This window comes from Gekko japonicus, unplaced genomic scaffold, assembly GCF_001447785.1.
Source record: "Gekko japonicus isolate JY-2015 unplaced genomic scaffold, Gekko_japonicus_V1.1 scaffold3100, whole genome shotgun sequence".
In the NCBI taxonomy this organism is placed as follows: domain Eukaryota; kingdom Metazoa; phylum Chordata; class Lepidosauria; order Squamata; family Gekkonidae; genus Gekko; species Gekko japonicus.
The window spans coordinates 74,359-89,428 of NW_015167148.1; the positions used below are offsets into that span (position 1 = coordinate 74,359).

Here is a 15,070-nt window from a genome sequence, read left to right on the forward strand (position 1 = left end):
TTGTATTTATGAGTTGTCACAAGATAGTCAATTATTGGTAACTGTTATTGATTTTCTTATTCATTAGTTATCATGCATCTGTGGTAGGTGAAAGTGTGTGTCTGTGCATATGAGATGATTTTGAATGTTTGCTGCTTTATACTGAAGTTTGTTAACTATAAAAAGGCAGCTGTGTGAGACTTATACAACCGTTTTTACACTGTTGTGGTGTTTTCTGAAGACATGAATGCTTTGCTTAGTGATGAACTCAAAGAGATCAGACATGACATTGCCTATTTATCAGAACTACTTGCAAAATTCAATGAAATAAATATGCAGAAGTCTACCTTATTAAGACCAGCTCTATTAAAATGCAATACAGGCCGTTGTGAGCTATACCAATTTCTGAGCCTGTCTGAGCTAGAATAGAAGTGTAGGATACAAGATGATGATCTGAAAGTTTTTAGTGACCATTTGGATATGCTGCATGATGATATGCTTGAGCAATCTGAGAATTTTCTTTTGATGGAAGTTTCAGACTGGGAGATAAATTCATTTTCAAATAATGAGGAAGTTGGGGTAGTGGAGGAAGAACTAACTGAGCTACAAAATGAGACTGAGTTGAAGCCAAAGTTTAAGAAATCATACCAAGAGTTCTCATTAAATAAGAAAATTTCTGATCAATATTCTGCACTATAGACAGTGATTAAAAAGCTCCTTGTTGCATTTCCACCATTGTATTTGGTGGAACGTGGTTTAGTGTGGTCCATCCAACATCTTTGCAAGCAAAGTAATTGACTCCAGATTACTAAACACAGTGATTTAAGACTCTTGCTAAATGACTTTAAACCAGATATTGGGAGACTAATATCACTTAATCTATCTGATACATTGCATTCAAAATTTAATGAATAGTGGAGTTGTTACTGAATGTGATATCTATTATTCTTCACTGGATCAATTTCATCAATTTTGTTGAATAAATTAAGCTAAAATTGGATTTTAAATAAATATGTAATTATTTGTCACTGTTTTGAAATTTACAGTTATCTTCCTTAGTGGCTTGTACAAACCACAATCCTGAATAATGCTTTTTATAGCGTAATGGGCCCTGGGAATGAGTTCATGGAACCAAGGGGGCAATGGCCCCAAAAAGTTTGGGAACCACTGATCTAAAGGCATTAACTGAAGAGGGCAGCGTTAGAGCTACTATATGAACTATGGCCCTTACCCTTCTTCTTCTTCACCTCAATGGACAGGAGCTTCGACTTAGGAGGACACTTCAGGGGTAAGTCATTAGCAGTAGGCAGTGTCAACACTGTATCCAAGTTTGGGATGGAGTCTGCCTGATGGGTCAACCTGGAGGCGGAAGCTAGGACTGAGGATCCACAAAAGTCAAGAAAGAATACTCAATAAGCAGAAGATGGAGACAGGACAGGAATTCCTACAGGCTTGTTTAGTAAACATAACACTGATGGCAGAAATCAACCTGATGTAGTTCACTGAGACACAAGAGGCATTCTGCATGAATGTTTTAGTGGGCAATTCTCCCTTGCCGGAAACAGAGCTTCAAGAAAGCCTTCTGTGCCATACAAAAAGAGAGAAAAAAATGTAGGGGGAATCTAAGGAACCTCGCCCTCCAGTAGGCCCATAGCCAGGAAATTTTCGGGGGGGGGGGGCACTGGGAAAACTGGTGGGGCATGACATCACAACATATACTTGGAGCCCTGCCAAAGAGAGCAAAAAGCAGGCCTACAGCCATAGAAGGCAAGGAATCACAGCACTGTGCCTGCCTTCCAGTTCCCCCTGGAGAGGAGCTGACCAAGTTCTCCGGCAGGGAAACTCTCTTGCTGGGTGACACTCCCCTCCCCCCGCAAAGGGGCAGAGAATGTAGAAGAGAACTGCATAGAAGTTCAGGAGGTGAGGGTCCACCCTCCCTGCTAGCTTTTCTCTGCCTCTCTCAACTGAAAAGTCACACCTGGCCTCACCCAAGAGAACACCAATGCTCCCTTCTAAGCTGTGGAGTCCTGTGAGCAAAAATTCTGCTTTGTGAGCTACTGGCATGAAAGTTGTGAGCGAGTGACTGTGCTGCTACATTAATTAGTTTGCTTTGGAGCCATCCTTCCAGAGCTAAGACAAAAATGTGTGAGCCGGAGGCTAAGAAACGGTGAGCTGGCTCACACTAACTCAGCTTAGAGGAAACCCTGGAGAACAACCCCCCCCCCCAAATCTCAAGGTAAGGCATTTGCATCAGATGTTCTTGGGCCAATCTTTTTTGGATGGGTGGAGAGAGAGAGGACACTTCCCCCAACCTTGGCTGCCTCTTTGGGAACAGGTGACGTCCATGCTGGCTTCTCTTCCTCGGCTGTCATTCACCGCCTGCCTGCCTGCCTTTCTCACTGGGACTCTGGGCAGAGGACACAGAGCATGGCAAGGCAGCTGCCTTCAGTGGCCAAAATGTCTGGTCAGCGAATGGACAGCAGGGCAAGAAGAGGTCCGCAGGAGCAGCCGCCTCTTCCCTTTGGGCATGGGTCTCCCTTCCCAGCCCAGGCCCATTGAGGGTGGACGAGCGACGATGACATCAGGACCAGCCAGGCAGGGTGCAGTGCAGCACAAGTGGCTTGGTGTGGCCAAAAACTTTTTTCTAAAAGTTATAATTATGTTTTTAAAAAGCCTTTCCAGGGCCAGAACTTGTGGGCCTGGGCCTGTACGTGAGGGGCGTGGCCGCAAAATGCCCTACCACAGCTACGGGCCAGCCCTCCAGTGTCATTCCCATTGGAAGAAAGGGGGAAAGATGTGTCCAAAAGGCAAGATGAAAGGAAAGAGGAAATACTATATTTCATCAGCAAAAAATGTTTGTGAAAAAGGGTAAACTTTTTTCTTTTTAAGAAGTGGCCTAGCTCATAAGAGAAGTTCTTTGAGATGTCTCCACCTGCAGTAATGAAAGAAGTATGTGGAAAGTGCAGCTCCGCTCTTTCTGAGCATGTGTGTTGCTACCAGGTGCTTCTAAAGGATGAAACTGTGCCAAAAATTCCTTTTAAGCTTAGCTCTATAAGCTTCTTCAAACCAATCCTGTGTATGTTTAAATGTCAGTGTGACTGCACAGAGACCACAAAGAAAAATAGTCTAGTAAATCTACAAATCTTTCAAGCCTACTGGCAACTTGTTTTATTGAGCTGGTTGATAAAAATAATACCTGCAACATCCACATCAAGTCCCACCCTGTGGGAGAAAACCAAACCTGTGTTTTTTTAAATAAATAACTTGTAAAAAGGGAAACAAGAACGGCTGACCAGAGAAGAGTTTGGATAAAGAGGTGTGTACATGTGCGGGGGGGGGGGGTTATATGAGACAGGAGAAACACCAGGATCATGGGAAAGTTGCAAGGTCTCCTCTTCAAAGGACAATGCCATAATAAATCAAGACTCACTCAAATGGTTGGACTCCATTAATCTGTTCTGATAAAAGTACTTTCCTCAAGTGGATGCAGCCTTCTTATGTTGCAAGATAGTTTCACTTGGCTACTTATTAGCTGTGTTAATCTGTAGTACCAAAACAAAATCTGAGTCCAGTAAAACTAAATACTAACAATTTTTCCCCAAGATGTAAGTATTCATGAGGCAAAACTCATTTCATCAGATTTGTTTAATGAAATGAACTTTGTGTCACAAATGCTGACATCTTGGAAAGTTCTGTTGTCTTTAAAGTGACTCAAATAATGTTGCTAGAAACTCTTCCACCATCAAAAAGTCCTAATGGAATGGATCCTTGTATCTAGTCCCACATAACTAATCTATTTTTTTTATCCTGTCCTTTCTCCAAACAGCTTCCCAACAACCTTGTGAGCTAAATTAGGCTGAGAAAGAATGATCACCCAGTGATCTTTCTGTAATTTGAAATTAAGACTTCCAGATCCTACACAGACATTCTAACCACACTAGCTTTCAAAGGGCAGGGGTTTCCATTTAGCTGGGCACTAGTGCACATGGCCTTTGGAGGATACGATTCTTTTGTGCAAAAAGCCCTCGAGGTAGCCAGCTCTGGCTTCTATGTATTTATCCTGTGTGTTGATAAAAGTGTCAGTTACCAGCTGCAATTCTCGCCGCTTTTGCGTAGTTTCCATTTTCAATGCATGATATCAACTCACTTCTGTCTTCTAGCGTGTGTCTTCGTATAAGCGCTGGTTTGCCTTTTCCACATTTTGGCAGGCTAAAACTACAAGCATTTGAAGAGTTACTAGAAAAATAATAAGGATAATTATTTTTGCTTGCAGGTACATAACATTCTAATTCTTTGTGGAAGGTTACAAATACAACAATTTAACTATCAGATTTATTACATGGATACTGAAGTTTTTAGTTGGGCTGCTCATCTATCCTTTCTATATGCTGGCCTGAATGAAAAAAATATTGTGTGAGCACCCATTCTGCAGTACAAAAATGAAACCGGGTGTTTTTTTTAGGTTTGCAGATGCTCATTTAATTTAGACATTTCACTCCAGTTTTAGCCAGCATATTCAGTGCTTCAGTTTAGATTTTTACTTAGACTAAAAAGAACACACTTTTACCTTGAGTTACACAAAAGGCTATTACTTGAAGATATACTAGATTCAGATGCACAACGGCGACGAGGTTCTACTTTTCTTCCTGGTGTGCCATCTAACTCTGAGTCTTTACTGCCATCTCCAAAACCATTTGAAAGGCCTGCCCAGTTAAGAGAGAAATACATGTGATTTGGAAGTGCATTAACACACTGTTCAATATACACAAAACCTCTTAATACAACTGAAACATGTGTAAGAGAAAAGAGACACTATCAAGAGAAACATACAGAAATATGTAGACATCAGTGAAGAAACAACAAAGACCAAGGAAGAAATGGAGATCACAAGGCATATTAAACAGTATTGTTGTTAAACAGTACATTTAGAACAAGGTCCAATAGAATATACAAAATTAACTAAAATCTCATTAAAGCAAATAATACGGTTTTGAAAACTTGCCTGCTACAAATGCAACAGTATGATTACATAGCATGCAAACCACAAGAATTGTGACAGTGCACATTCTACAAAACAGCAGTCAGAACAAAATGAAAAGATGCTGTCCTCAGCCTCTCAGCCTTTACGTAAATCATCTCAAGAGATAAAAGGGCACACTGTGTCCATTAGAGCAACAGAAGTTTCTGAAGCCATACACAGGGCTGCACATAAGTCACAGGGCTGCACATAAGTCAATGAGCCACCACTATTGAACAAATCCAAACCATCATACCACTTACAGTAATTAGAACTGTTAATTTGACCTTATTTTAACCTTGCTATTTTGTTTTAAAATTGAGAAGGAAACATTTTAGACAAGAGTTCAATTGGTTACCGATCAAGATCGCAGATGTGCCACTTCAGGTCATCAGTATTGCTGTACAAATGAACCTGAATGCTCTCCTCTTTTTTTTCTGTTTCAGAAATGGTGAATAGTGGAAGCACAGAATTATGTCTCTTTGGGCATCTTAAAGGAGATACTGTTAATATATCGTTTCTAAACAGCTAAGTTTGTTGTGAAAAATACCAGTCACCAAAATCAAGCTATGCTTGGGTCATATATTAGACACCCTGAGCTACAAATAGGCTATAAATCTGTGGCAATAAAATCCAGACACGTCCAATTCTAGAACTACATACAGTACACATGAATCCTAGGAATGACTTCTTCCTATATCCAAATATTCTGGTGTACAGAAAGATATTCATGTGCATGGAGAAACAAAGTTCCCCATTATATGAGATATATACAGTTATGGACAGTAGACACTGGAATATACTTAGGCACCAGAAAATTGTAACAAAGGAAGCTGTAATAAATAGTTAGTGACAGTGCAAAAGTCTCCTTTGAAATCTCCATGCCGATTCTGATTTGAACATTTTGGGAGGATTTGACCATTATAGGAGGATAATGCCTAAGGAAAATGATTCCATGAGTCAGAAGAGCAAACATGCAGACATTTTAGTGAAAAGCTGTTACTGGAAATTAGCAATTAAAGGATTAAAACCTCCTGCAAATAAAAATTCCTCGTCAAACAGAAATGACATTTAAAATAATTAACACAATCACAATAAAATTTTATAAGTTCGTGATTTCAGCATAACCCAACACGTGCGCTTGGGTTAGGACTGGGTGAAGGAGGCGGTCAGGCACTACAGTTTCTAGGAGGCTAGGAAATCAGATGCCTGGGATTCCTGATCTTTAGTGATCAGTATGCCATCTACTAAACTCCTTTGTTAGCTGCACTGTAGAAACTAACATTTGAAAACAAAAAATTTATGTACACTTCTTTTAAGTACACACCCAGCTGAAGCTTCATTCCCAATATTTCCCCAATACTCCAAGACTTAACAGTGCTGTGGAGATGCAGAAATATATGCAGAAACACACACAGTACAAATACACAAAAATGAAAACCAAACTGTCAGCAATATGCTGTGAACACATAGTTCAATGTAACACTGCCTACAGAATAATTATCAACACAGTGATTCCCAGAAGACAGGGAAAGGTGAACAGGGCCGGTGCTTCCATAAGGCGAGGTTAAACGCTTGCCTAGGGGCGCCACCTGAGAAGGGCGCCACTGGCCTGCCACCCCACCCCCTCCCCGCCAACCACAAGAAAGCCCTGAGCAGCCCCTTTGTTGATCTTAAACATGCCACTGGACAAACTATGTTCTACTCTTTAAGCCTGTTGACTTCAATCGATTTAGGAGGGAGTAACTTTGCTTAGGATTGTACTGCATGTAATGGCTCTCATAGCATGGGCCAGTCATGCTCTCTTCGACTAACCAGTCTCACAGGAGCATGTTACTGACCCAAGGTCACCCAGCGAGCTTCCATGGTAGAGTGGGGATTTAAACCTGAGTCTCCCAGATCCATGTCTTATTAACTGTTAAGAATGAGGATTGTTTGTAAACCAGTCAGCACATGCTGACCTTGAGCTTGCTTATAGATTAATCTGAAGTAAAATGATGTGATTTTTAAATGCATCATTTAACATGCACAGACTTGTGGCCCACTGAGTGCCCTGGTTTGTGTGTGAGGTGTGTGTCTGATGCGCCTGAAATGGAAAAATTAAACAGACTTAAATTTCAACATCACAATTAACAGGACTTTTCAAAATGCTTTGTGATCCGTGTTTTTCTGTTTGAAAGAAAAAAACAGAGATTGTATTACTTGTTCTCAGAATTAAAAAAATAGCAATTCCAAATGTTTTTCATTCTTCCTAAAATGCATTTATGTTTGAAAATTGGTGGGCACACCGGGGAGGGGGCGCGTGCCAGAAGGTAGCCTCGCCTAGTGTGCAAAAAAACCTGGCACCGGCCCTGATGCTAAATAGAAGTGCTTAAGAGCTACCAGCATTTTGAGTAACTTTAGGGTCTTCAGAGATTGTGCTGTTGAGGAAAAGGGGAAACCACAAAACTTTACCTCAACCTGTTCCACATTTTGGCACAATGACAGATTTGTTCCAAAGCCCCAATAATGGTTCACATTTCGCACTCTATTTTCAAAGACTCACTACCTTCCTGTTTCTGTGTTTCTTTCTAGTGCAACCCCATAAACTGCCATAATATCCAAACCAGCATCCTATGATCAGTACTTTCCCCTACAAACCAAAAATCTGGAAACACTGTTATTGGGCAGTTAAATGTAAACGTTGAGGGTAAAAAGTTTTAAACGTTTGACTCAGTTTATAAACAGAACAACGATGAAAAGACTTGATGTAGCAAAGCTAGTTGGAGGATCTCCTCTCTTGGGTTTTTAGATAGTAGTGGGTACTTTACTTTCTCCTGTATGTGTCGTTTTCCACTCCCCTTTTTTATGTTGTAGTTTTTTGTAGTGATAAAAAATTAATAAAAAATCCCCTCCGGGGGCTCAAATTTTTTGGGGGGGAAACACAGCTGATTTGGGGGAGAGACATCAACCACAGCTTGTCAATTTAAGCCTTCACAGCCAACTAAGGTTGTGCTCAAAAGCAACCTGAAAGGCAAGACACATAGAAAGAAGCAAGGAGGAAAGTCACATACTCACTTCAACTCCACAGCCTTGGTTTTCAGATGACTATTTAAATCAAGCCTCTAAGATATCAATGGTCAGTTGCCTATTAAAGAATATGTCCTATACAACAACCTTACATGGTTATATGTAAATTATACAAGAACAAGCCTGGTGATCTGGGGTTCTGTGAAAATGCTCTCTCACACACCCTTTCATCTGGCATGCTAATTAGTTATTTTTGCTTATGTGGCAAACCACATTTTGTCATTATAATCAAGCCAGTAAACTCCCCCTCCCCCCTTTTGGGATTCAACGAGAAACAAAGCAGTGTTTGAACTCCGGGTTTTGAGAGAATACATGAAATATAATTTTCTAGTTCTGATGTAACAGCAAACCATGGATTTCCACAAAAGTGGCTATGCATGGGGGGTGGGGGTGAGAATATGAAACCATAAATGAATGACTACTGGAGTGGACAGTTTAAAAAGTAATGCAACTTTAGTAAGAGCAGTTTTCACTATTAGTGTATTCTACATTTTGCTGAAACATACATCCATGACAGCATTAGTTTTTAGATGAAACAGACCGCGTACACCAGTGGGAAAAAATACTGCAGTATTTTTGAACTGCGGTGGGGTGGGAGAAGACAATAAACCCCTAACAACTGAGTTTACAAACATGAAGAGCGCATTTTCAGAGTTTTTAAATATGTACATAAATAAAGAAATGTATATAAGTGGTACAGATCATGTCTCCTAACTATGATTCTATACTGATCTCTCAAAGACTTAATGCAGTAGCAAGCAAGCAAGCAATCATGAAAGAGCAGAAGGGAAAAGTGAAGATGACCTCTAAAAGTGTGAAAAGTAACACAAAATGTTGCATTTAGGAATTCAATCTGCCTTCTGCTTAAGAATAATTCCTTCTCTGCACAGCTTGAGTGCACAGCAGACAAGTATGTTCAATAAGCAAGAGGAGGCACTCCCAAAAAGCCAGTTTCTGCCACTTGGTACTTGTACAAAATGTTGGAATGTTAGTAACTATTACATTCTTTATAGATTCTCATATTTTATGAAACCAAAAGCTGAGGGGAAAGTAGTTACCGTAATTGGTGCACAAGTTAAGGGAACCTAAATCCTGGCCAAGGAATGTTGTTTGCAGAGGAATGGAGACCGGGAAAGAAACATTCTTAACCAATCAACCCACAAGGAACATTTCTGAGGTAAGAGTCCTGGGGATTGGTAAAATTGCGACAAATTATGTCACAGACTGTAACATACAACTTTATAACTTACGGAGATGGGGAAATATACTGAATGAAGAGCATAGGTTCATATATATCAAAGACTTCCTCCAACAGTGTTCAAGATACTGATTTTGTTTTAAGGATGGCTGGTGTCTCCAACATGATCCAAAATAATTACTTGAAATGTAATTGTCTTTCTGCGTTCCAAAATGATCATTACATTGAATTCCAGTCCGTGTTCAGGATAATAGAAAATAATTAGGATCCAAATAGATAAATACTCAGCATATTAGTTAATATGAGAACCTGGAAGACAGTGAAAAAGCCATTTAGTCTCACTGAAAGGAAAAAGAGCTGTAAATAAATAAGCCATCCTCCCAGTAGTATCCAGAAAAGATTAGCAAAAGCTAAGCAAACTTTCCACATATTCTACTACTTAACATAAATTTGTAAGTGAGACTGAAACAGCCTCCACTTTGAATCAACTGCTCATCATCAAAAGCATTAGCAGCAGAGCATTGAGGAGCCATTAGTCTTAAGACATACCAAGAACATGGACTACTTATTTTGTAAAAATTCCTTCCAATGAGAGTAAGATGACTAATTTAATCTATTGTAAAAGTTTCCAAAGCTGGCTGTGTACTTAATTTCTCCTTATGAAAATCAGCCTGAGTAACTCTGAAGATGCCTCAACAGCACAAAAAGATACTTGCAAAGAAAGCAGCTCACACGTCATTTTGGAATGTGTGCGGTTGATGAGCAGAATTGTGTGCTGAGAAGAGTTGCTGGACACTACTGAAACACCAAGATTTAAGTTTAACTTTCAGCACATGGAAACAAAAAGAAATCATCATTATCAAGTAGACTTAGATTTAACTGATAATTTAACAAAGGAGGGGATTGATCATATTTCAGATCTGGTTTTTTAAGATTAGCTTTTTGTTTTTTTTTTAATTTTTGAATCAGGGAAAGGTCAGAATGAGCTACTATTGCTGAAAATTTTCAGAATCTATGTACTGGATATCAGCCTAGTGTTACTATGCCTTGAAAACTGAAGATTAATGTATTAGAGATTTATTTAGAACAAGCCAGTTACATGTTTCTAGATATTATCAACTGTTCCAAGGGAAAGAAAGCATTTTCTTCTTAAACATTCTGAACTTTATTTCAGTTGCGTAATGTAGAAACCTACAGAAGCAAATTTGCTTTTTCTCATGGAGATATATGAACAGAATGGATTCATTTGTCTTTCCTTACACTTTCTGTGAAATACTGAAAAATTTGGCGCTTTCAATTCAATATTTCTCCTAACATTTTCTAGTTCAACGGACAGCCTATTACTTTTATACAGCTGTCCTTATACTGGTGCCAGCTAAGCTATAATTCTAATAAATACAACACTATGGAAGACCATTTTTGCTGCAAACAGATAACATATTGCATGAATTGTAAGGAGACAGAAAGAGAAAAGCTTTTCTTAGATTTCTTAAAAAACAAATGCTTCAGTGACTAGGGATGGGCACAAACCAGGAAAATGAGGTTCATGGCTGAACCACAAACCAAATCACAAACTGAACTGATTCATGGTTTGTAGCCGCTCAAACCTTGTTGAAAGGGATCACAGTCCCTTTCGACAGGGTTTGCATAAAGCTTGAAAAACAACTGAGTGGCAGAGGGAGTGCCTCCCTGCTGCTCAGATGTTTCTGCGGCTTCCCTGGGGAACAGAAAGCAGAGGTTTAAAGGGATTCAGAGTTCCTTTAAACCCCTGCTTTCTGCTCCCATCCACGAACCACCATGAACTGCTTTAAAAGTTCATGACAGCAGACCCATCACAAACTTCTGTTAGCGAACCATAAACAGGGCAAAATTTGTGATGAATTTTGCTTCATGATTCAGTTCATGCCCATCCCCCCTATCAGTAACAAGGATCATTAATATTCACAATACATTTTATAACACTTAATTGAAGAAGTCCGAAGCTAGGTTGAAACCTCTTTTCACCACATGCAACCAAATGAGAGTAAAGACTGAAAGACTGGTACCTAAAAACAAAACAAGGCAACTGAGCAAGATGACTACTACAAAGAGCTTTGAAAACAGCATGCCATCAAAGTCAAGGAGAAAAATATTTGGTCTCTGACTGAAATGACTTTTGTGCAAGATTTTATGCAATTATGTTTCTAGTTCGCATAAAATATATATGCACACAAAGGCTTTGAAGTAACAGAAGCCAATAGCACTGCAACTGCTTTTTAACCCCTTTGTTACTGATACAAAAAATCAAAGAAAACGATTCTGGGCTGGGACTATAGCCTCCCTTGTTTTCTAGACCTTTAATACTTTAAAATTTATAACATCAATATATGCTAGAGATATAGGACTGAAAGGATTTGCTCTTGCTGAAATTATGATTACTCCATCTTTCACTGAAGACTGTACAGCTACTGTTCAGTAGACTTTTAGTTTTACAACAACCCCATTAGAAGAGAAAGGGCTGAAGTGAGAAGTATGGGAAGAGGCAGGGAAGCTATGATGAGAGGGTCCTTTGGATAATTCAAGAAAACAAAAATGTGGATTTCATTTGTAAAATGTAGATTTTCAACCTATATAATCAGCCAGTAGCTGTTCTCCATCAAGACAAACCCAAGAATATGCTTCAATTAGTTGCTCAGATAAACTGCCAGGTGAAGTTCCTTGAACATTCCATATATTGATTAAATACAGAAGTACTGGTCAATGCAGTTATGAACCAATGTTATGAACTGCAATAATAAATGAACTTTAGACTCTCAGAAATCTATTATGCAAAGTCTTTAGCTTTGTGAGTCAAAATAGCACCCTTTAGTAACATAAGAGTTACAGCAGAGCAAAAAACAAATCCTAATATGTGATACATTTTCTGTGATCCTGTGAAGAAGCAGGTCACCAGGTGCTACCTATGAACAGTCATTGTTGATAACTATACAGATCACAATCCAAACAATCTAAGAAAATCCAGGTAGATAAAAAAATGTGGATATAAAACCAGAAAGGGTAAATGACAGCACTCAAGGAGATCACCATTTAAAGCCAATGGCTCATGATGTGACAGAGTGTTTCCAGCTGACACTGATCACCAGGCCCCATGTAAAACTGGGTCTAAAACTGCACTGGACCCAGTTCAAAGTGTGTGTGTACATGCATACCCCCTACGTGAAGGATTAGATTTTCTGTTTCACCTGGATATACACTGTGCAGATTACGTTTTAACACAAATGGAACAGATGTAGATGCCTGCCTGTTAGACATGGTCTTATATTGATTTCCTAGCCTTTTTATGGCTGTGATCAATGGATCAGAACAAGGATGTTTGAAAAGAAATTCACCAATTGTAAGTTGTCAATTATATTATAATGATAAACACCACCAATTATAAACAACTTGACAAGCAAGTATAAAGTAATGATAATGCACCATTGACTATTTTGCATTTCAAGAATGAATTTTATATAGTTTGATAACTTCATAATGTATAAACAACGTGTAAACTTTTAATGTTTATCTTTGTTCTGCAAATGTAGACAATGAAGTCAAATTAAAGCATTACTATGCACACATTTTTCTTTTTAGAAAAGAACAGCTCATTTATCACATGAAAGTATCAACAACATAGACAAGTCACAGTCAGCATTACCACATATCTCCAACCTCCGGGAAATCTCCACATGCACTCCAACATCTATAAAAATACCCAATTATGTGTAGAAAAGAGCGAGAGCCCAGTAGCACCTTAAAGACTAACAAAATATGTGGCAGGGTATGAGCTTTCATGAGTTACTGCTCACTTCTTCAGAAATGGTCTACCTCCAATTAAGCATGCAGGAGTTGATATGTACATCTGAGCAATAATGCTGATCAAGATACATATAAGACTAAATAAAAGTAATTAAGCAGCTGGTTTTTACACATGACTCAAAATTCTAGAGGGTTTCTAACCTTTTTTTCAGAATAACAGCACAGATAAGCAGTGTTTTTGGAAGTTGCAACATAAATGTTACCGTACAACTGCCCTTCATCCTGTCTGTGGCTGTTGCCAGAAATGGCACCACCAAAAAGGACCAATCACAAAGCTACATCTTGGGAGAGTCAATCCACCATGCTGTCTTCTGAACGAACAATAAATTATTTTACTTACGATTAAATACAAAGCACACAATATGCAAGATAACATCTGGACAGCGAGCATTCAAAATGACTAGTAGGAAAGAGGAGAATACCTAAACTTTCATACAATTTGAAAAGGAGCAGACATACCAGAATTGCACACGCAAGCCCTCTTCACTTCACACCTTCCAATACCAAGTCGGACAACATGGATAAAGCAAATTTACTAGTGATATATGATATCAAGCTGTCAAACATAATCAATTTAACTAATATAGGTCTGCATATTAAATGCCGCATTTATCCATGTTGTCTTTGAAAAGAAATATGAAAGCAAACATTTACCTGTATCCAAACGCTTTACAGGGGACTCATCATCCACCTCAGAATCTCCACATGCACTCCTTGATCTTTTTCTCGGCTGCAGTAGTGTCTCCAACCTTGGAAGGACTACAGACAAAAAGGTTTTGGTCCCTAGCTGTGGAGAAGTTGGCTGGGTTTCAGTGTTCTTTGCAGACTTTTGGGGGCTTACACTTTTCGATTTGCAGAAGAGAATAGATGTACGTCTGTTTACATCAGTTGATGACTCAGCTACAGCAGAAACGGTCGACTCATTGGGATTACTCTCAAGTAAGTGTTCTGGAGTGTGTCCATTTATTTCTTTCTGAATGGAAGTACTATACAATTCATTGTCAAATTTTACTCTTTTGTAAAGCTTATTCTGCTCTGGATTGAGTTCTACTGGTTTGAGGGTTGGTGGCTCTGAATTAGTCTCCGAGTTTGAAGGAAGAGGTAATGCATCTGATGGTTCAAGTTTAGGGGGAGATTTATCTCCTGAAAAAATTAATAAAGTTGGATTTTTGAAAACTGATAAGTTATAAGAGCTACTACATAAAAGTATCAAATATGTAGCCCACAATAAGTATTGTTATTTGATACAGAGTATACCACCTTACATATATAAACTTTATACAAATCTATCCTAGTTAATGCTTGGATTTACATGGGGAATAAGATGGGCATGGAAAAGTTCAGCTATAATCCACAACACATATATTCCACAGTAAGTCACCCTAGAATGAAAGGACTTACTCTTGTGTTGTGGACTGTGCTGAGCTGAGTCAAAGATTTAAGCCTCTAAAATGCTATTACTTCTCATATTACATAGTATTTCATAATATGACATTTATTAAAGCACTTACTATTCAGTAAGATGCATATACATACAATTTATACCCATCTTACTCTTTTAACTGTTTCTGCTAGATTATTTTTACATTTGTACTCTTAAATTACAACAATTAATAGGGAACTATAAAGCTTTCCTAAATTAATATATTTATAAGTACTACAGAACACCTTTATAGTTACGGCTACCATTTTTAGTTCAGTAAAAAAATCCATAGAAACTTGTTTCAGATTTAGTAGCAAATCACTGCTACCTAAGAAAGCCTGGAAGGAGTTTCAAGATCACTTCAGCACAACCTCTGCCCTTCCCCCACACTATGTGATTTGCAAAAAATACACTAGTTACTTCCATTTCCAGGCCAAATTACCATCCTAGCTGGAAAAGTGGTCAGCACTAGCCCTGCTTATGCAAGGGGGAGAGAGAATAGTTGAGTGAAGCTGAAGCTCCATCTAGATCTGTTCAAACAGCAAGA

General features: G+C 38.8%; 1 protein-coding gene across 11 annotated transcripts in view; it reads right to left on the reverse strand.

The window, feature by feature from the left end:
- BRD1 (bromodomain containing 1) overlaps nucleotides 1-15,070 on the reverse strand; it is a 43,990-nt gene that overhangs the window by 8,708 nt on the left and 20,212 nt on the right. For 2 of the 11 annotated variants that reach the window (XM_015413088.1, XM_015413087.1), the window contains exons 8-10: nucleotides 13,755-14,243; nucleotides 4,547-4,682; nucleotides 4,127-4,215 (exon numbers count right to left, since the gene is read on the reverse strand). In XM_015413088.1, the coding sequence (XP_015268574.1) occupies nucleotides 4,127-4,215; nucleotides 4,547-4,682; nucleotides 13,755-14,243 (714 nt within the window). Of the gene's footprint in view, nucleotides 1-1,210; nucleotides 1,358-4,066; nucleotides 4,216-4,546; nucleotides 4,683-9,499; nucleotides 9,573-13,754; nucleotides 14,244-15,070 lie in introns of those variants that run through there. The other 9 variants (XM_015413090.1, XM_015413083.1, XM_015413084.1 and 6 more) reach the window with 9 other exon arrangements.